The 17075-nt window shown below is 34.2% G+C and overlaps 1 protein-coding gene across 1 annotated transcript in view; it reads left to right on the top strand.

Annotated features, from left to right (window-relative positions):
• Positions 1-15630, top strand: part of LOC145281510 (rasGAP-activating-like protein 1) — a 668245-nt gene extending 652615 nt beyond the window's left edge. The window contains exons 19-20 of the mRNA XM_080132211.1: positions 1344-1464; positions 1933-15630. Of these exons, the coding sequence (XP_079988337.1) occupies positions 1344-1464; positions 1933-2104 (293 nt within the window). The 3' untranslated portion in view covers positions 2105-15630. The remainder of the gene's footprint in view (positions 1-1343; positions 1465-1932) is intronic.
• Positions 15631-17075: the final 1445 nt, after the last annotated feature.

Raw genomic sequence — 17075 nt, 5'->3', positions numbered from 1 at the left:
GTTAACAAAGATTTTTTATCAAAAGTTTCTGAAGATAAAAACACAATAAAAATAAAGAATGCTTGTAAATATTTAAAAAAAAAAAAAAAAAAAAAAAAGACAAGTGACTATTCAGAATTAAATATTGATTTGGTAGGAAGGAACGTATCAATGACAGAAATTGAAAATCTGATTTAATTATATAGATAATAATATTTAAAAAAAAAAAAAAAAGAAAGAAATCAACAATGCTATTAATATTAACTTAAAAATGGATGAAGAAAGTTAAGTACTGTGTGATTTGAAAATGTTGTTATTCCTACCATAAAGGAACAGCAATAGAAGAACAAGTAATACATCAATACAAAACAAATATTTTGGATTCAGTAAAGTAATTATAGATAAACAAGTAATACACTTAGAAAATGACTTACACCTGAAATTATCCTATATCTCTACAAAGTCACCATTCGCCCATGCATGGAGTATTGTTGCAACATCTGGATTGGTGCATCTTCCACTGGTGCTGCTAGAGTCCCAAAAAGAGTATTAAATCTAATAGGTCTTGCACTATCAGCATAAACACCAACCTTTGTCCTATCACCACAATGTTGCACCCCTGTGCCTGTTTTACAAATACTTTTTAGGAATGTGCTTTGATCAACTCCTAGCACATCTACCCCCTTGACATACATATTCCTGATTAATTCATCAAGTAACAAAATCCCACCAGTTCACTGGTAAGCGCCCGAGATGCCGGAAAGCTTTTTACTCTAATAGTTTCTTTTCTCAAACTACTAGACGTTGAAATTCCCTCCCTGTTTCCTAAAATGCAGAAGTTTAAATGTAATCGAAACAGACATCTCGCTACTCAACTTCCCACAGTCTCCCATTAGACATGGTCCAAAATAGTAGAACCTTATGTTTAAAATGGCAATACACCTTGTTTGGTATGAAAAAAAAAGAAATTCCGTTTATTCACTTGTATTGACACGATCACACGGCGAAACGATGTGTATGAACAGCTACATTTTCCTAAAGCAAAATGAGGTTGTGCAATGATCTGCGTGATATTTTATGAAAATGTGTTTTGATTATAGTTCCTCAAGTGTTGTTGCTATTTGGTAACAATAGCAAGATTTTTGTATCATCTCGGAATTATCCCCCCCCCCCAAAAAGGAATATTGAAGCTGATAACACATTATTTTCTAATTCTCAAAATATAGATTTTAATAAATTGTTGATAATACAGGCATCAGCAAATGTGTTAGATTACAACAAAAAAAAAAAAAAAAAAAAAAACAGAAACAAAAAAGAAAAAACAGTGATTGTCATTTATCTAATAAATATTTGCTTATTTACAGCCGTTGGTTGCAGTCCGACTCACAACAAGGTGACCTTGAAAGAATGGATGGATCCAATTGACTGTGATATGGAGGCACAAACTGTATGCAGTCAGTTTAATCTTAGACAGAGCTATCTTGAGTAAGTAATCCCACAAATTTCAGAATAAGTCTCATTGGTTAGATTCTCAGTTTTAGGACAGATTTGTGATCAAACATTTGATTGCATTAGTGTAGCTATCCACAATATATTATTATTAAATACTAGCAGGGAGACCTGACGTGGCTCGGCAGTGAATGAGAGTCAGAGAATATTTCACACTTCCAATACTTTTATTGTCACTGAAATCGATGAAATCACTCATTTTTTTTTAATCAAATCGATCAGGGTTCGTACACATTTTCAAGGTTTTTCAAGGCTTTCTCTAGACAAAATTCAAGTTTTCAAAACAAAATATACCAAACGATCTATACCAAAGCACTCTGTACGTTTTTAGTCTACATACTTTAAACCTGATATATAGGAACTTTGGACTTGTGGAACAAATTCGATTTGGTTTTAAAATGAAGAAGGAATTGTTACTAAAGAGAAATCATTTTTTTTTTTCAGGAAAATTATCAACGAACCAGAGGAAGATCCACCGTCCCCTGTGAACTCCAACAAAAAGGGACCAATCAAAAGAAAGCATAACAGACAGGTTGCCAAGAGGTTAATGGAACTATCAGAACAGTTGCAGAGAGCACACACAAAACTAGAAGAACCGTCTCGAGATTCTACGTGAACATCCATCGCCAACCCCAAGTCAAGAGAAAGAACAGAACGACAACAACAACAACAACAGCAACAAAAAGTTCGGCAATTGTGCATTTTACTTTTTTGAGGAATATTTTTTTTTTTTGCATTGTTTTAAAGACTTCTACAAGGGGAGACGATTCAAGCAATTCTTAAAGTAAAATTTACACACATTGGTAAAAGCAAAACAACTGCACTAAATTAACCCATTAACACAAAATAAAACATTAATTATCTGAACATTTTATTGAATTAAAATATTTTTGCTTAGGTTTTATAAAATAATTAGAACTTCGAAGTGAATTACAACGGACATTTTTATATGAATGAAAGTGGTCATTATATGAAAATGACATTTTTTTTTCAAACAAACTTTTTAATGCACAGTCTCTCTAAGAAAATTTTGAAATGACTGGAACGTTTTTTAAATTTTTTTACAAATTAAACTTTCATAGCAAATAAAAATAATTATTTAAATTTATAAATATTTTTGAACAGTCATTATTGGAAAACTTTAAGAACTGCTTAAGTTATCTTTCCCTGTAGAAGTCTTCAAAAACGAAACCAGAACAATTTACCTCAAATACTAAACTGCATAAGTGACAAACGTTCAACATAAAAATCACCATTTCCTGTTGTTGTGGACATGATCAAATTCTTTATTTCCTTTCCAACTTTATTGTTAGCACCTCTGTTACATATATTAATATAGCGTCCTCGTTATAGTTAACACTGACCTTATATCTGATTGTACAGGGTGACTCCCTCACACCCACAAAAAAAATGCCAACCATAAAATTACTAAAATTCACAATCTTTTCTGCAATTAACTCATTTTGATACAAATAAACTTCATTCTGACTTGCCCGAGTTTCAGTGATGAATGTCCAACATCTTTGTTTTTTCACTATTCAATATGTAGGAACACTTTGAAAAATTACTATCATACCACATTCACTCCAAGGGTCGTCCTACTTAAGATTTTCAAATTGATATTTCTTTTTTAAAATAAATATGTACATAAATAAATCGTTTTTATCAAAAAAAAAAAAATATGATTTCATTGGCATTTTAAAACACGCACTTTGATGATCGTCTCATGAGTAGAAAATATGATCCTGACAGGGCTGCACATTCATCAAAACATAACTCCCCAGATTTTAAGCTGTGATCCCAAACATAAAACAATCTTCCTGAAATGAAGAGGACTATTACGATCAAAATCAGAGCAGTGCCAGTTGTTTTTGTTTTCAAAATATTTTGTACACCGTTTATCATTTATCTTCATAGATTTTAAATGATTCTTATATGGTGGAACACTTTGATGATCATCTCATCAGTAGAAGGTGGGATCTTAAATAGGCTTAACATTCACCATAACAGTGGGGTTATCTCAAACATAATGCTAATCAAAACAATCTCCAGACTATTTCAGAACTGAAGGAGGTGGAGGACACATCACAACCCAAATCAGAGCAGTACCAAGGAAGGCATATGTTAGAGCTATAGAAAATTTTGTGCATCGTATCCAGGTGTGCTTATCATAAATGTGCTCTGATGAACTCATAGCACTTGCCCCCCCCCCTAGATGTATATACCTCTGCCTAATCCATTAATCAATCCCACTCCTTCACTGTTGAGCCGTATAGATGCCGGAAATTTTCTTCTCTAGACTTTGAAATTGCTTCCCTGTTTCCTAACATGCAGAAGTTTAAATGTAATGCAAACAGGTATCTCCCTGCTCAACTCCCCACAAAAGTTCCTTGTAGATATGATCCCAAGTAATAGCCTTTATGCCTAAGTGGCAATATGCCTTGTTTGGGGGTGGATAAGGGTAAAATAAATAAATAAAATAAAAACTGTTGGATATTCACACCTGACACTTGGTAGACAATTCAGGCATAGATTTATATTTATTGTGTATCAAATATGATTGAATTGCAGAAAGAATTGTGAGTTTTATTTAGGATTCTAATAAGTAACATTTATTTTAGGAAGAAGGGGCACATTTTATATTACATATGTGCTCTCTTATTTTTTTTTTTTTTTTCCTGGATTTTGTGGATGAGAGTTTAAGGGTTATTTACTTTGGCTGTTGTTCTCATCAAAGTCGATTTTGATATTTTTACTATAAGTTTTCTTTAGATGCGTTGTTCATCTACAGTGACATTTTCCCTGTATTTAAATGTGATTTATACATCCCTGTGTATATACTAACAATGCACCTGAACAAAACATCGGCTAAAAGGCAGTAGAAATATAAATGTTTTCTAGCAGTTTTAAATAATTAGTTAAAAAAAAAAAGCAAAAAAAGGCAAGGGGAATAACTCATGTTTTTCTTAATTAAAGAATATAAATAGGAGTTGTCTTACGTTACAACTAAAATTTTATTAGGTTTTCTGTGTAAGTTTTAGAAGACGTACAAATAAATAAAAATTAAAAACCAAACTGACTTCATCGTTTCCCTGTTCAAAAGGTACAGCTAGTAAAGAATATAATAAACTGTAGCAATCAATTTCACGTTGCGTGTATTTTCCCTCATTTCTTTTTCGTTGTCAGTTATCTAGTGAGTGTTTTATAGTGGACCAGTAGGTGCACTTTTTGTAGAAATTTTTGACACCCCTAACACGAAACTGCGAATAAAATATAAAAATCTCGTAATTTCTCTGTTAAAAGTGGGTTATTTATTTTCTTTATGGATTATACTTCCAAAATAAACTATTAAAGTTGTTTTAAAAGTAATAGAAATATTTTTTATTTTTTTTAAACAGTAATGAATTTTCCGAACTCAATATTTTTCAATTTTTAAACTTTAAAAATCTATCAAAATTTTTCTATTGATTCTATTTTTACAATATTTTCAGGCTCAATGTGAAATTTTATGTTCTTTCCAATAAACCGAATATAATATTTTAAACAAACGTTTTTTTTTTTTAAATTCACGCCCCCCCCCCCATTTTCAAGTTTCTATTAAAAAGTTAATAATTAATTTACTCAGCGAAAAGTAAATAATTCATTTACTCACAAATTGAAGAGAAAAGGTCAATAAATAATGTATTCAAATTTAAAACAAAAAAGACGTAGTGTTTTTTAGAATTTTACCTGTAAAGTTTGAAGTTTAAAACCATTTTTTTAAACCACGTTATTTGTTTTTTCTTTTTTTTTTTTTTAATGGAACCTTGGTCCTTGCTCCTTTAATTGAAAAAAAATTAGGGCTTGAATTACATTTTTCGAGGAGTTATAAGCTTGGAAAGATGGGGTGGAATTATTCACTATTTTCACGAAATTTCTGACACACCTAGTGGACCAGTCTAGTCCCTGTTGTAAAAAGTCGTATTATTATTAAGAGTGTTATGTTTTAGGAATACTGTAAATATCGCTTTTATTTTAACATACACAACACACGTACATTATATAGAGGAAAGGTCTAAGTTACAAATTTCGAACTTTTGCCATATTTCAAGGAAGTGACGTAACACAAAATTTATTAATGAATAAGCGACTATGAATCCCCAAGATATATTAAATCTTGCAGAAAAAGTTAGGCTCAACAGTTAACATGCTATCTATATCATATTCTGCTTGTCCCTTCATTAGCTAGTTCATATGTTACACTTTGAAAAAGGATAAATACAATTTTGGAAGACCAAACTGCTCCAGAAAATGCCAAATTCACAAAATTTGACTTTAAAAGGGTCAATCTAGCAACCCTAGACAAGAATATGAGAGTAACCTCCCTTTGATGAAGCCTCGCTTTCGAATATCATTATACTAATATATGACCATTATTGTAATGGTGTGAGAAAGAATAACGCTGATATTTTTGTGGATAGCACAAAAAAAAGTTTTATGGACAGAAAAACCAATAACACGGAGCAAATATGAATGCATTTGCTCTGTGTTATTGGGTTTTCTGTCCAAAAACCTTATTTTTGCGCTATCCACAAAAATATCAGCATTATCAAAACATATTTGTTGATTATATATATTTCTCATTCGTGGAATTTCCACAGGGAAAACAATGGAAATCGATTTCATGATATCTGTCTTTTCCTTATCCTCTTGGGTTTTTTTTCTTTTTCTTTACCTTATTAGTTATGTAGTGATCGTCCTATTGTTGGTCCATCAAAGCGATTGGTTGTTCTATTCCAAGAACATAGCTAGTATCGTTTTTGTGTAGACAAAATCTAAACCAGGTGTTCCAAACTTTTTGTTTTTTGCAGTCACCTCTGAGATCTATTTTATCATCCATGGATCCCCCCTCACATACACACACACGTGCGTATATGTATATTTAATGTTAGCTTCTTTGTTAATAAAAAAAATAACAATGAATCTATTTTGTTATACAGGGTGACCAAAAAAAAAACAAAAGCTAAATAGAAGCCATCTAGAACATATGATGTAGAACGGAGAAAAAAAGGCCAACGACCCTTGTGTTTTGATGTGATGTTTTGAATATAATAAACTAGTTATGATCAAAGTTTCATTTCATTCGGATAAAACACTAAGGCACGGGGCCTAATTAGAGTTGGGGCCCGTTTTTTGGGGTCATCCTGTATTAATGACAAAAAATCCAAATAAATTTCAATAAATGCACATATTTTCCTAGTAAACAGATAAATAAATAGAAATTAGGATTATTTGGGCTATTTGGATGTTTTGTTTCATCTTGACTGTTACTCGCACAATGTGTTGACTCATGTAACCTGCGACCTTCTTCAGGTGTATTTAGTTGAAGTCGAGAATCTTTCTGTTAACCATGGGAATTTCCTGCAGATTCCCGAGTTCAACAAGATACACTTGAACAAGGCCAAAGGTTACAATGGCCGAAATGTTGTTCAAATAAGACTCAAGATGAGAAGAGTAGTCCAAAATTTCCAAATAATCGAAGTTATCAATCCTCATCTCAAAAATTCAGAAACATAAAATAGAAACGAGAAAAAAAAATCAACATTTTTGAGCTTCTGAAGGTTTATTATATGGATTATATGAATTGTGAATCTCTCATCTAAACCAATGGTAACGATATTAGGCATGATTGTGTGGTAAATTTAATAAGAAATATGACCATTACATTCATGATTAATTGAGAACTATAAATATCAACGTTGATGAAGACAATAAGCCAAAGACAAACAATGTAGATAATGGTCAGTGATGTGCATACAATATAATCCTATATGATTTAAGCTCTGTTTGAAAATTTTCAAATATTAGAGCATTCCAGTTTTGAGGACAATACATATTAAATGCTATTCTTGACTTGATTCATTTTCATACACTAAGAGCTTTACCATATGCTTGAAAGCAAAATTCTACTACTTACATGGTCTTGGGTTAGTTGTTCAGCTATCAGGAGTGGCATGCCAGTCTCAACACTTATCTGGTTGGCCCATCTCGATCTGGTTGGTCACCTCTCGATATGATTTCTTTATATAGCTGGAATCTGGTAGCTGAGAAACATGTTCAAACCAAGTTAATCTCTTTTTTTCAAATAACGTTGTTGATGGATCTGTTAATATTAAGCTGCTTTCTTATACCTGCATTTATTTGTCTATCTTGCTAAGTTAATTCAATTAATTAGGTCTTAAAAATTTAATTTCAAACACATTGAGTCGTCTCTCGTGCTCCACCATGCTTGCTTGCATACAAAACAATAGGAACTATTAACAAATTGTAAAGTCTTGCGTTGAAAAGTGCTGATGTGTCCTTCTTATTCCATATCTTTTTCTTTTAGACATCCAAATGTTAAGATTCCTATTTTTCTGCTAATGTTAGACGAGGATCCTGGAACCACTGAGTCAAGAAATATTTCTTCATTATTTTTTTCAACTGTTTTTGTTATCTGTTGATCGTCCATGTTTCACAGATGAATATTCGTTTTGACTATGTCGCAACAGTTAAAATACAGGGGATCGCCAAATTAACCATCTATTTTGAAATATAAACTAACAGCAAAATAGACGATTAATTTTGGGACAATAAAAATAAATAGGAATAGTCGAATGGTGCAATAGATGCTGGTACAAGCTTCTACTACATGAAGTAACTGTAAAACAATTGTGAAAGTATAAACCCCTTCTTTAAATTTACACCAATATCTCATACCGCATGAGCAAAACCACTTACATATACATAGATATACATATAAATATAGAACCAACCATTGATTGAAAAATATTACCGGTGTTTTGAGGTGAGTTGTCAGTCGTCTGCTGGTTTTATGGCTTGTATCAGGTTTTTCCAAATCATATTAGTTCAACCAGTAACCTAACCTTACCTTTATCAGAAAGAAGTCCCTACCTCAGAAGTGATGTAACCAAATAATACGTTACTAAGTGACACTTTTGGATTTTTGTGCCAAAGATTAATGCAACTAAAGCTTGGGGGACTGTTAAGTTTTGAGACATTGTGTTGAACAAAGATGGCGGCGTAGTTCAGATCAGTAACCAAGATGGCGGCCAAGAATTAATGTGGTCCGTGACGTAGTAAACGGCGAACTGATTGAATCCAAAATTCGACAATTTTTTCATTGGTTGTTTAGCACAGCCGTTGGTTATAAAAATGATTGGCGAATCCATTCGTCTCATACCCCCATTAGAAGTCCATTGTGATGGGATGTGTCTCCTAGCGGCTTCGGCTGCAAGGAGACAGGGTAGTACAAGTCAAGGATTCGTCACTTGACACTCAGCCCAACAGGTGAGGGGCCGGGAACCGGCCCAGCACCTGTTGGACTGAGGTACACCGCCTGGGTAATACCTAGGAGGTCCACCCTCCCAGGCCTTGCCACCAGGCTTTCCAGTGGGGCAAGTTTCTTGCTTGCTGCCTGAGGCGCCCCAACCGGGGAATGCCAACGGGGTTACTCAGACAATTTTTAAAATTGCAGGAGTGCCCCTCCTTTAGGGGAGCCTGCAGGGTTCCCACTTTCCAGGCCTTGCCAAATATTGCCGATGTGGGCGGCAATTAAATAACTACCCCCATTAGAAGTCAAAAACTTTTTACAGGGACTGAGCTCTGGTGGGTGATTCATAGTCGCTACTTCCCTCATTTTTCAAGGCTTACACCATCACGTTACAATTTTCATTTATATTATTTGGATTATTCAGACTACTGTTCTCATCTTGGATTTTTATGCCATTTGGATTCCATATGGGATTTACTTGGAGTATAACACATTGATGTAACATATCACATGTATCATAGATGAAGAGTTTGTTTCTGTTCTTTGCAATTTTAAGAATCGTTCTTTTTCTCCATGATCAACTGTATATTGAATACTCACATGTCAGAACACCTTGCAATTTTTTTTTTTACCTACACCGATATATCTTCTTATAGTGAAGATTTTGTGTCTGTTCGTAACAGAAAATATTTCACATTTCTCAAAGAGATTTTTAAAACATTGTGAATTCTTCCTGTTTTATGTTTAATTTTTAAACAAAACCACTACTTCTAAAAGGTGTAAAAAAAAATTCTTGTTTTTTGTTATATATTCTTTTTTTTTAAACTTAACTAAATTTAAATCATCAAACAACAACAACAACAACAACAATAATAATGATAATAATAATAATAATCTCTAACCCCACCTTGCCACATCACTGCCCCCCCCCCAAAAAAAAAAGAGTGAGACCAAATAACCAAGTATAGTCAAAGAGGAAGGAAAGATCAAGGAACTGACCAGACCTCCGCCAGCTAAGTGTGAAGAGTACTGGGACCTTGGGGAGGCTTATTGCCACTCAAATTCCAGTGAAGACCAATAGCCACTGCCAACGAGAAATCGATGGCAAGCAGCTGTTGCGATAATGCAAATTTATTTGCAAATTTTATCGAAAGAGGTGGAGATTACTGGAAATCTAAGGAGACCTGTTGTCACTCAGCTTACAGAGAACACCACAGGCTATTTTCAAAGAGAGATCTGTGATGACCTGTATGAAAGCTCCTTGCAAGCCAATAATAATATAATTGTTGTAGTGGAGCTAATACGAACAATGAATTGCTGACCGTTCCTGGTGATAATGACCATCTATGTTAAACAAGGCGCTATTAACTTGTGTGCTGCATTGTTACATTATTTTCCCCTTACAAGTTACAATCTATTAAAATACATGAATGTTCATATGATATCTTGTTTAATGGTCGTTTCAGCACCATTACGTATTGTGATTTTGCGTGACTCAGAAAACACTTCTTGTAAACAAGTTTATTCATAGCCCAAAAGTAAAGACCATGAAGAGACAACAGTTGAAGACAAGAAGAGGGTTATTCGCTTTGGATCATCTGTCTTTAATTACTGACCAGTAGAGTGTGGAAGAAAAAGAGAGAGAGGTCGATAATTATTGCTTAATCATGTCTTATCCAAACATTTCTAAAACAAGTATGTGCTTCCAAATGAGCTGACGATTTCTTCCCCCCTTCCCATCTCTCTCTCTCTCTCTCTCTCTCTCTCTCTCTCTCTCTCTCTCTCTCTCTCTTTGGGCCATGTTATGTTACATCTGCTACTAGCACACAGGAGGTTGAGCTGACATTCGAGTACACAAAATTAATCTTAACTGAACCCTGTTTCTTATTCTCAACTAAAAAAATTATATTCATCTAATGTTTAACAGTATCAAGGAGACAGTGGCTATCTAAAATAAGCAGTTGTAGACAAACATTCAGAACAGCAAAATGAGCTACGTCAGTTATTTAAATGATTTATTGGTGACATTTTTGGCTTAATATAAGTGAGCATATTTTGCTTATTCACTTAGTTCAGGCCCTAAAGTAAATACGGTATTGTGGTGATTGCAAAAGGGTAAACAAAGAATGACCACCAGAACCCTCACTCCCCACACTTTTGATCACCATGTTACAATATATTTTTTATGTTTTTGGCAAATAAATAATACAAAGTATAGTATCTGTTCTATCTTTTTCTTAATGAACCTTATAGTATCTGTTCTATCTTTTCTAATGAATCCTTTTAGACTGAGGCAATTTTATATTTGTTCTAATCCAGAGCATCTGGAGAGTTGGATTTCCTTCACATTCAAAAACTGACTTTGTGTCTTTCAAATGTCGAAACAGGGACTAGAGATGATTTTTTGTTGTAGAAGAATTTCTTCTCTATTCTCCATCACTGACTGAAGACAGAACAGCACTTTGCTTCCAATCCAAAAATCATTATTTATATCTTTAAGAAAAATTTTTTTCCTAAAGATTAAAGCATAGTTGATTATCTCCCTTCACTATCTTTCTCATTTTGACAAAATAAGAAAATAATTTATCCAAGTCAAAAAAACATTTAATTCTAATATCTTTCTTTTATTTAATATCTTATTGTCTTCACCTTATATATATATATATATATATATATATATATATATATATATATATATATATATATACACTAGCATGGGTATCTGGTGTTACCGGGGTTGACATGAAGTTCTGTTTGGAACACACCTGCTATACTAATCATTTTCATCATGGATAACGTGGATAGCCCCACAACAATTCCAAAAATAAAAGAATGGATGAAAACATGTAAATGTAATCGCCCCAAAAAAGAAGTATGTGATACTCTCTCCACCAGATATTTTGGCAGAAGGGATACAAAGAGAAGAAACTATTCTCTAGATATGGAGCGCTAGAAAGACCTCGCCCCCAAAAAAACAAAATAAATAAATAAATAATTAAAAATAAATCATTACAACTTCTGTTTCAATGAAAATAGCAGCAAATGCCTGTTCGATAGCAAAAAAAAATTAGCCAAGATTATTCTTGAGAAATGCCATCACAGCCCAAAATCAGAGAAATGCCAAGACAATTTGCATATTACAGTCAGGTGTACTTATGGTGATAAAATAAAGACTATTAGAGATTCATGACAGAAACTTGGTGGACAAATCAGGTATAAACTTAAGTTTATTAGTATTAAGTATGGTTGGATTTTTTTTAATGGAAATCACTCCAGACAAAGTATGAAGCAACTTGATGTAAGGAGATAAAACCAAAAAGCAAAAAATACTACTTCAAGGTCAAAAACAAATCAACAATAAGTATTGGATTGATAGATTCTAATCCAGAAAGCATCAATTCTTCCTCCTTTGTCAAAAACATCGTTTCTGGCCTTTTGACTAGGAACAAAGTGTAGTATATGTTCTGATGCTACACTTAGTTAGCTCTATCCTTAGTCAGTAAAACGGAAATCCTTCTCAACTAAGGCAATTTAAAAAAAAAATTTCTTTAATCCAGAGTGCCCTTTTTTGCAGAGCTGGATGTTCCCTATTAAAAACAACCTTGTGTCTCATTTTGCCCTCGTGGGGAGACAAATAAATAGGAACATCGTTCAGGGAATGTGAAGACTAAAGGACAAAATAATAGAAGCCAAAGTTATTGCAGAAACGTGAATTTTACAGACGATTCCATGAGTGGCATTTGGTGGAGTTATCACGCACAATGCATATTATCATCTATTATTTCATGTATAATAATGAAAAATATGGTGGTTGTTAACTTGCATTCGTGAGTGACCATCTCCTCTGTCTTATGTCAATGTTTATTTGTGTCTGACTCATCACTTTGATGTGATTGACAGTTCATGTGATTATTAACACTCGTTCGTGCCAACGTTTCTGTCATGAATTGCAGACGTATTTTTTATAACTCTATCATGCTGAAATATATTCCTCCTCCTCCTCCTCCTCCTCATCATCATCATCATCGTCATCATCATCATCATCGTCTGGTTGGTATTTAGGGTTGATATTAATCAGGTTACACACACACACACACACACACACGCACACACATTCCATTCCATCAATATACCTGCTGAAGTTTTCTATACATACTAACGTATATATATATATATATATATACTAGCAGGGAGACCCGACGTTGCCTGGGATTGAATGATGATAAACAAAAGTTTCACACGCCCATATTTTATTGTTATCAAAATCGGTTTAATCGACTATTTTTCAATCAAATTGATTTATTGCCTGCTCTAGTTGGGGACCCACTGCAGTGCACAAGGAGGAAGCTTCACATGCCTCCCCATAGTGACTTATTCACCATACATTCACTTTAGAGAACCTAGTGTTGATTTCATAAAATTATTTTTTATATATAATGGCTTGCATTAAAGTTTAAAATACAAATGTCAAGTATCATGTGCCAATTGTGCTCTAAACAGAAACATTCATTTTGAACGTGCCCTTGTCATATCAATGAACCAACTGTTGATTTTATATGTATGGCCTTACTACTTGTGTGGTGATAATGGCTTGAATTTAAGTTAAAAATTTAAAAAACTCAAGTATCATAAAACAATTGTGCTTTAAATAGAAACATTCATTTCGAACACGTCCCTATCATATCAAAGAACCTACTGTTGAACACTGCCAGACACATAAAGTACCTTCATATGAAATTTCATAAAAATCTGCTCAGCCGTTTTTGAGTCCATAGCGAACTCTCTCTCTCTCTCTCTCTCTCTCTCTCTCTCTCTATCTATCTATCTATCTCTCTCTCTCTCTCTCTCACACACACACACACACATACACACACTTACACATATATATATGAATATGTCCTACAGTTGTTTGAGTCCGGGGCATGATATATGAAACAAGATGATATTTAGAAAGATATTGCTACCACTACTTACATCACTACCTATCTACGTTATCTGTTATGATGTCTTAACAAAATAGAATTTCCAAATGGGGTTCAGCTAATCTCATCTATTTATAAGGTAGCAAGTAACAGCGTTTAAGTTTTCTTTTTTTTTTAACATTATGAACATGTCTATTTACATCATTTTTTCCCCTTCAGCACCAATGCCAACAGTCAGCCATTTTTTCAATGGCTTCTTCCCTGTTGATTGTGGTATGTTGCTGGTCCCGTACAGTTTTAGAAGGTCCACCTTCTCAGGCTTTGCCATCTCTCTTTGAGATAGGGCTAGTTTACTGCTAATCGCCTGAGGCATCTCTACCGGAGAATACCGACGATGCTGCCCAGACATTTTTTTTTTGCAAGTCAGAGTGTGCTTCATCTAGGGCACTGGCTCTTCCATCCCCCTTTTCGACCCTTGTGTCACATCTGTCTACTGTGGGAGAGGGATAAATTACCATTTCTTAGGCATACATGGTGTAATAATTGATAACAGATATATTTTTATTTTATTTTTTGAATGCAATAGTGTGGTTGATAACTTGTACATGTCAATGAGTGTGCCGACATAATGGATGTAGTGTTAGTGGTGTCCAAGGATCTGGTGATGCCTTGGTAATGTTCTGATTCCATCCAAATCCTTGATTCTTTGTTCCAAAATCCCCAAGTATAAGTCCTAGTTCTGAGAAATATTATGAGAAAGAGAGATAGTTTGAATATGATTCCATGACCCACTTCCCCTCAATTTGGATGCTTAGGTCTTCTCCACTCCCATAGCAGTCCATATTCTTTGCCATATGGAAATTAATATGCATTCTATAATGTTAATAATTTGCAAAGGTTGTTTTATCACTCGGAAAGCTGGTGTCTAATGAAACATAGATGCGGTATGACATGGTTTTGATGCTGGAGGTCTTAACGGTGATAGGCACAAAATTGTATAAGTCCATCAGTAAGCAAGTACTTTACTAAGTTCGCCTCTTCTGTCTGTTCTTGGAATTGCTACAGTTACAGGAAATTTACAAATGCCAAACTAGACTTTTTCTTCTACTCTGTTAGATGTTTGTTGGTATTTCACAATTACGGTCCAGTCTAACAGGGTGGCAATTGATGGAGCACCAGTGATAAATAAATAAAATTAAAAAAAAAAAACTACATCATGGTTTTTTTCTCCTCGTTTTCTGTTTTCCCACCATTATATTCCAAGCTCATGACATGTTTCTGTGTTTTTTCTTTTGTATTATTATATCCTTGTCACTAAAGAGAAAAAAAGAGAAAAAAAAGATTCACAAAATTTTCTTCATTTCATATTTTTTTATCCCACTTTTATTCTATATGTGCAACTACTTTTCCTCAAAACCAATTCGTTAGGTTTTGTCGATAAAGAAGAAAAAAATAAGAAAAGAAAAGAGTTGCCAAGTAATTCAGTTCTTTTCAATATTATTATTATTATTATTATTATTATTATTATTATTATTATTTCAATTTATGCTGCTTTTTATTTTATTTTTTATTTTTTTTTGTAAATAAATTAATGAATAAATGATTCCATTAAAACAAAGCTGGGTTTTTTTTTCGTTTTTTTTTTTCCGGGTTATTTAATGCTAAATTCGGCGATTTTGGTAAAAGATTTTATGCTTCAATTTGAAAAGCCATTACTTAAGACAACAAGGTTCTTCAAGAATGCAGGCTGGAAAGCCATCAGGGATTACATCAGAGAAGCTCCATGAAGAAGTATCGTTTTCTCTTCCCGCGGAACAGCATGCAAATGAAACTACTGAATGGTCCAAAGCAGTAAATGAAAAACATGTTGCCACATGGAAGTTTTAGAGCAAACCCCACACTCATCAATGGTTCACTTCTACTTGTGCAGATGCCATCGCTAAAAAGCAGCATTCATTCCACAGATATATCCAACATGAGTCCAGTATACATATATGAAAGTATATAGAAGCTAGAAATCATGATAAGAGTGAAATAGCCACAGCCAAAAGAAGGCATACTAAAATCACTAGAAAATTCATTGAGTAGCAGAAATTAGGAACTCATGATTTCTGGAAAATTTATAACATTGTTGTAAATAATGGCAATCAACAATTCCCCCATTTGAGGTTGTTTGTACAGCAAGCGAGAAAGCAAACCTATTTACCCCGCAGTTTGCGTCAAACTTTACTTCATTCCACAAACCATGCTCTCCCAAATTTCCTTTTGTTAACAGAAGCCACACTCGATTATTTGAAAGTCACCCGTCCTCATGTTCATGATGTCATAAAAAAACTGGACACCTCGAAGCCATGGGGGCCTGTTCTCATCTCTGCTATATTATTAAAAAATGCTCCTCTGAGGTTGACCCGGTTCTCTCCAGACTCTTCAACAAATGCCTTAATGATTTCTTGACTGCCAGAAAATTGCTTCTGTTATACCAGTTTTTAAGAATTTTAAAGGAAGAACTGATCCACTCAATTATCGCCCCTTTAGTCTCCTCCCCCTCCTCCTTCTCCTCCTCCTCTTTGCTAAAAAATTTGAGTCCCTTTTCAATTAAGACCTAGTCCACCAGCTTAAATGTAGTTAGTAAGTTCCCCGCTGCAACAAAACCTAGCAGCCGACTTTTATTGATCGTCTAGTTTGTTTAGGACTTTGGTTGTCATGGCAACTGCCAAGACAGCAGAGTTATTTCCCCCTTGACCGTGCATTTTTTCCTCTTACTTACCGTCAGCTGTCAACCGCTTGTCATAACAAGGTTGCCGGCTGAAACAAAATTAACATGCACACAAAAATCAGACGTAACTCAGCACCCCAATTAAGACGTAAGACACAATGGCTTTTTGTATAAAAATATATTTTGGTATAGAAATATTTTTCTCATTCTGTACATAATGATTTTTAACAGTTCACAGTTTAACGGTGTGGCTTACTTCTCTGTCATTCAGTGATGGAGAGGGGGGGGGAGACGTTATGCTCTCGACAACGCACATCTTCTGTGGTCCTCAGACCAGCTCCTTCTCTGCTCCTTACTCCTCCTTCTTCTGGACTCCAAAAATCACGTCCTTATATTGGCATGAGTTTTTGCTTGGTATTTTTCCATTCCCCTGGTCAATCAACTCTGTTATCGATAATGGATCACGCATTTCCCGGTTACATTTTCAGTTTTGTTGACAAATGCATTGCTGCATCTGACCCAGAGACACTGTAACCCATTTCTCTTCAGCTGACCGACTATTGAATTTGTTTATACACGTGTGTCGCCAACCTCGTGCCAGCTTCACATGACATTCCGACTCCTCCATTATAGTGCA

Source organism: Euprymna scolopes, chromosome 1 (assembly GCF_053919585.1).
Source record: "Euprymna scolopes isolate OS-2025 chromosome 1, ASM5391958v1, whole genome shotgun sequence".
In the NCBI taxonomy this organism is placed as follows: domain Eukaryota; kingdom Metazoa; phylum Mollusca; class Cephalopoda; order Sepiida; family Sepiolidae; genus Euprymna; species Euprymna scolopes.
This window is presented reverse-complemented; position numbering and strand designations above follow the sequence as displayed.